Source organism: Lotus japonicus, chromosome 5, assembly GCF_012489685.1.
Source record: "Lotus japonicus ecotype B-129 chromosome 5, LjGifu_v1.2".
Taxonomy (NCBI): domain Eukaryota; kingdom Viridiplantae; phylum Streptophyta; class Magnoliopsida; order Fabales; family Fabaceae; genus Lotus; species Lotus japonicus.
Genome location: NC_080045.1, coordinates 19,558,046 through 19,564,045, shown reverse-complemented (window position 1 = coordinate 19,564,045; position 6,000 = coordinate 19,558,046). Strand labels below are relative to the sequence as shown.

General features: G+C 38.2%; 1 protein-coding gene across 1 annotated transcript; it reads right to left on the bottom strand.

Annotated features, from left to right (window-relative positions):
- Positions 1–2,189: 2,189 nt before the first annotated feature.
- LOC130719255 (uncharacterized) lies at positions 2,190–3,764 on the bottom strand. Its single transcript, XM_057569888.1, has one exon. It carries the CDS (start codon positions 3,762–3,764, stop codon positions 2,190–2,192), a length of 1,575 nt encoding a protein of 524 aa, XP_057425871.1.
- Between the last annotated feature and the right edge of the window lie 2,236 nt (positions 3,765–6,000).

Genomic DNA, 6,000 nt, shown 5'->3' with positions numbered 1-6,000 from the left:
ATCTGCTACCACATTCACCTGTGAGGGGGATGCCTTACAAAACAAAAGGACATCATCAGCAAAAAACATGTGGGAGATCGGTGGTCCCTCACTAGATATCCTGACTGGCTTCCATCTTCCTGTGTCCACTAACTGTTGAATGTATAATGAAAGGCGTTCCATACATAGAACAAATAGATAGGGGGACATAGGGTCTCCTTGTCTCAGGCCACGACCCGGTTTAAATGGTTGCAAGCGATCCCCGTTCCATAACAATGTTAACTGCGAAGAAGAGACACAGTACATGATCAAATTAGTCATACCTGTGGGAAAGCCGTAGAGCATAAGAGTTTCACGGATAAAGTCCCAAGAAATATTGTCGTATGCCTTCTCCAAATCAATTTTGAAGGCAAGACACCCCTTAGCCGACTTTGATTGATCCATAAAGTGCACTATTTCTTGCGCTAAGAAGGCGTTATCCATAGTTCCTCTCCCTGGCAAAAAAACTACTCTGCATGGGACCAAAAATGTCATCCAGAAAGGGACGCACTCGGTTCACCAAAACCTTTGTTATCAGTTTAAAAGTGACGTTGTATAGACTTATGGGGCGAAAGTCTTTGATGTTGGAAGGATGGTCCACTTTAGGGATTAGTACGACAAGAATTTCCAGCAGTTTATCATCTACTTTCCCCTCCTCAAGGGCCTTCTTTACTAAGTTCCATAAATCATCTCCCACCTGGTTCCAGAAGCTCTTGTAGAAGAACGGTTGAAAACCGTCAGGTCCCGGAGCGGTAAATGATTTCATTGCCATTAAAGCAGCTCGCACCTCTTCTTTCTCCACTTGTTGAGATAGTAAAAACCTAGCAGCGTCAGAAAGCTTTGGGACTGTCACTGGAGGCATGGATGCGCGTGGCATGGATGGGTCCTGTCCGAATAAGGAGGTGAAGAAATTCTGGGCTATTTCCCCCAATTTGACGTTATCAGAACACCAGGAGCCATCCTCCACTTTGAGCCTGTGGACCCTGTTTCGTTTGTGTCTGATCACTGCTTGAGTATGAAAGTATTCAGTATTTCTATCACCCATCTTGATCCTGTTGTCTCTCGCTCTTTGATACCATGTAAGTTCTTCCTGGTGCAGGATACTTTTATATTCCCTTTGCAGCTCCCTTTCAAATATTACTAGATCAGACGTCAACTTCTTATTCAGTTCCCGCTGCACCCCTTTCAGTCGGGCCTCCACTCTCCGCTTACGTCTATAGATGTCCCCAAATACATTTTGATTGAACGAGGTTGCATCTACCCTGACTCGGTCCAGCTTGCTGTGAATGTCCTCTTCGGTTTGCCTCCAAGCATTTGTTACCAGGGCGTTAAATTGAGGATGATCTACCCAGGCCGCCAGGAACTTAAAGGCCCGCTCCTTGTGACGATGTTTCTCTGCACCACAGTGTATCAACAAAGGACTGTGATCTGAGTGGATGCGCTGAAGGAGTTCAACATGAGCATCAGGAAATTCCATTCTCCAGTTGATATCCCCCACGGCTCTGTCTAACCGTTTAGAAGTCACCACTCTATTATTTGCCTTCCTGAACCACGTGAAACGACCTCCCTCCGCCCCTAGGTCAATCATTCTGCATGCATCCAGGACGGAATTAAAATGGAGGGCTCTATTGGGCAAGAAATCACCTCCACGAACCTCTGAGGGGTGAGAGATTTCATTGAAATCCCCCACCATGAGCCACGGGTTGGCGATGTCATTGCGCAGATCTGACAAAAGTGTCCAAAGTGTATCTCGATGTGCCGGGCTAGGCGATGCATACACTGCTGTGCAAGTCCAGGAGAAGTTCTCTCTCCAAAGATCAAAGGTCACTGCTTGGTGATGGAGATTCACTAGTCTGCATGACACACCAGAGCTGGAATTGAAAAGGACCCAGATGCCTCCACTGAATCCTCGTGCCTCCGATATATAACCAGGAGCAAATCCCAACGAGTTCCAAAAGTTTTTGACCCGTTTAAACTGACAACGGGTTTCTAGGAGGATGATAATATCAGGCCTCCTGCTACGTACCATTTCCTTTAAGAACAATCGGCCATTTTTATGCATGGCTCCTCTCACGTTCCAGGATAGAAGTTTGAATTCTTCAAATCCAATCATAAAACTTCTATAAGAACGGAACCCTCCTGGCCTGGAGGTGGAGCGAGGCTGCTCCTAATCATTCCCCCTCAAGGGTGGCCTTGCCCCCCTCATTTTGGAGCCTGTTGTTGAGTTTATCAACCTCCTCTTTGTGCTTACTCGATTCCCCAAACACCATTGCATCAGTTAGGATTTTTAGTGGGCCCGGACCATCTTCTGTTCTTGTTCGCCTTTTTTTATTATTTGCATACAACCAATCCATGTTGGAATTGTTAGCTAGGGTTTCTGGGGCAAAAACGGGAAAGGGCCCCACGGATTTTGATTTTTCCCTCACATACCGCTGATTGGTTGTCGTTTTCTCCATCTTGCTGTTATAGGAGCGAGAATCCCTAGCTGGTCGTTGTTCTTTTCCACGTTCCTCTTTGTCGTTTTGACCCTGGGCCACCGCCAATCCCCTTGATTTTCGTAGCTCATCATTGGCTTTTGATTTCCCATTAACTGTTCCCCCATCATTGCCCCATAATTTGGTATTTTTCTTCTTTTTCTTAGAAACTATCATCCAGTCCCCCAAGATCTCCACCTCGTTCGCAGCAATATTTGGAATTGAAGCACTAGGATTGCTCTCTGTTTCCGTTTTGTCAGCCACAATGCTCGCCCCATCATTAACCGCATTGGAGGGGGGCCCACCCGAGGCCATTTCCCGTCTTGTTGCTGCCGGGGTATCCTTACCGCCGGCAGATACCTCCTCCATTCTAGACTGACTGTCTGTGCCCGTCGGCCCCTCACCTGCTTTCTCTGTTACTGAAGACTCAGTCGTCGCCGGTTTCTTCATCCTCTCCGGCGGAGCACCCTTGCACTCTCTGCTCCGGTGGCCGTAGCAGCCGCACTTGGTGCATATTACATGGAGGCCTTCGTACTCCACCTTATACCAGAAGTCCTCAATACATAATCGACCAATCACCGCCTTTGTGAGATCAAGTTCGACACAAATGCGTGCAAATCTTCCTCTGTCCCCAGAGAGAGTGGTGGTATCCACCTTGATTGGTCTGCCAATCACTCGAGCTACCGACAACAGGAAGCTTTCATCGTAGAAAGCTACGTTCAGACCCGGAATGCGAATCCAGGCAAGTGTCCTCTGAACTCTCGCCACCGGCGAAATAAACTCCGGGCTCCACGTCGACACCGCCAGATAATGGTCGAAGATCATCCATGGACCTCCCCCAATCACCTTGTTTTTGTCCTCCTCTCTATCAAACGTCACCAGGTAGAACCCGTTGTCTACATCCATCAGATCGAATCCTCCTCCTGGTCTCCAAGTGCTTTCCAGTTTAGCCTTCATTGTCCGGTAACCAAGTCGTTTTCCTAGTAAGCAAACCACCAAGGCTTCCGTCCATGGTGCACACATTGATTCAATCACCGATTTGTCCACTCTGATCCGAGGCAACATCGGGTTGTCATCTACATATTCCACAGTCATCTTTCCTTCATCGAACAAGTCGACTCTTTCCGTGCGTGGAGGCTTCTCCTTGCCCCCCATCAGTTTGTCTTTGAACGACATGCGTTGTGGTGGTTTTGTCCCCTCTTCGGGAGGCTTTTTCCGGCCTAGGTCTTCATCCCCTGCCGGCGGCGCCACTCTCTCCATGTCCACGTCCATGATGTCAACCTATTAGTTGTTGCTCTCTCCATTAAATGCATTAAATAGTAAAACATTTCTTTTATATTAATACATTTAATAATAAAATTAAAAATTAAATAAAATTCTTAAGTCATAATCTATTCAACTACATACTAAATTGTAAAAGTCACTTTGAACCTTTGTATGAAATACATTAAATTAAAATATTAAAAATGAAAAAAAATTTAAGTCATTAGCTATTCAACTACCTACTAAATGTAAAACTCACTTGAAAGTTTGTTACAAATACATCAAGAAATAAAAAAAAAAATCTATCTATATCTATATATATAAGTAAAGCACACTTGAACCATTACATTAAATACATTAGTAAAGATTGCATGTATTATAATGCAATAAGAAATAACAAATTATCTTCATAATAAATATATTAAATAATAGGATTAAAAAATGAAAAAATAATTGTATTGTCAAAAGCTATTCAACTACCTACATTAAATATTCACAAAAATATATATATATATATTAAATAATAATAGTTATAATTTTAAAAAATAACTTGAGTTGACAAATATTAAGAATTAAAATTAATTAATTATAAATAATATTTATAATTAATTAATTTAGATAAAATAGACTTAAAATTAAGAAATATTTGATATTAAATAATTATTGATAGTTAAAATTATCATAGAGTAATTTTTCTATTTAACTACATATATGATGATAAATAAATTAAATATATTAAAAACTAAGTTAATTAAATTAGGAGATATATATTAAATATGCTATGCATGTCATCTTAGTTATAAAAAATAATAGAATAATTAAATTAAATTTATTTGTCAAAATTGTTCAATTTTAAATTTTTTGGTCGATAGTAGTTATAATTTTGATTTAAAATATGTTTTCTAATAATATTTAATATGAGTTTATAACTTTCTATGAGGTTTATCATTGTTGCACTTATATACAAAAGACAAAATGCAGTATTTAGTAAAGTTCCTAAATAAAATCATATTTGATATATTTACAATATTTCTTCATTGATAAAAAAGAACAATCATTCTTAACCAACTTTCACTTTTGCAGATTATTATGCTACACGAGTTTAAGAATCTTTTTTAACTAAATCCTTATAATTTATTTGTGTTAACCACATGTATCCTCTACTGAGAGAATCATGTTCTACTCAAGTGTAGTGAAAGTTAAAGGTCTATCATAAAGTGCATTCCTTAAGGACAGAATCTCAAGGATCCAAAGAGTTAATTTTAACCAATGTAATAGACATTCATTAGGTTGAACGATTTGTGTTTTCAAATTGTCTTATGAGGTTCTATAATTTATTACCTTCTATAAAACTATAAAAAATTATCGAATAAGATAACTTATTATCTTAATTCATAATTATGTTAAAAAATATATGCTCTTACAAACTGCATATTAACTAATTAAATACTCATTATGCAATAAATAGTATAAATTTTATATGTGTAACTAAGAATATGTTTCGACATTAAACTTTCATTAACACACTTTCCATAAAGTCTCAACTGAAAAACACTAATTTCATGGCCAAAACATGAAAGTAAGAGATAAATACCACTTTATAAAAGTCTTTTACTTTTATAGATATATGATTTTACACAAACACTGTATTCAACTCTAATTATATATTTTCATCAATTTACTTAATATTGAGAGTTCATTACTATTTAAACATATAATCACCAAATAAAATGAAAATAATTTTTCTTAAAGAAACATAAAATATAAAACATAAAATATAAAATATGTGCTTTTAATATACTAAAAAATTAACCCAAGAGGGGTAACTCAGTTGGCAACGCAGATTGAGTGAGTGTGAAAAGCTCTCGGATTCGATCCTCACACAATACACTCTGTGGGAGGGATGAGGAGTCTTAATTGTGACTAAATCTTGAATCTGTCGGTATATCCAAAGGGTGACCGGTACCAAATGTTTATAAAAAAAAACTAAAAGTTTAGTGTACAATAATTTTTTTATTGAGCTTCATTAATGTAATTACATTACATATGTTTATCATATTCTTAATTATCTACTATTCAATAATTTTTCATATTACATAAATTATTTTTACAAATATTAGATACATAACTTAAAAACAAATCCGTGCAACGCACGGGTTTAATTTCTAGTTGTTAATGTATTTCCAATTCATTATTATTTTTTTTCAGAAAAAATTAATTAGCACTTAAAGAAGCATGTGGAAGT

What these genes read in the sequence shown, in the direction of transcription:
- LOC130719255 (XM_057569888.1), bottom strand. Translation starts at nt 3,764, where the DNA reads ATGGACGTGGACATGGAGAGAGTGGCGCCGCCGGCAGGGGATGAAGAC.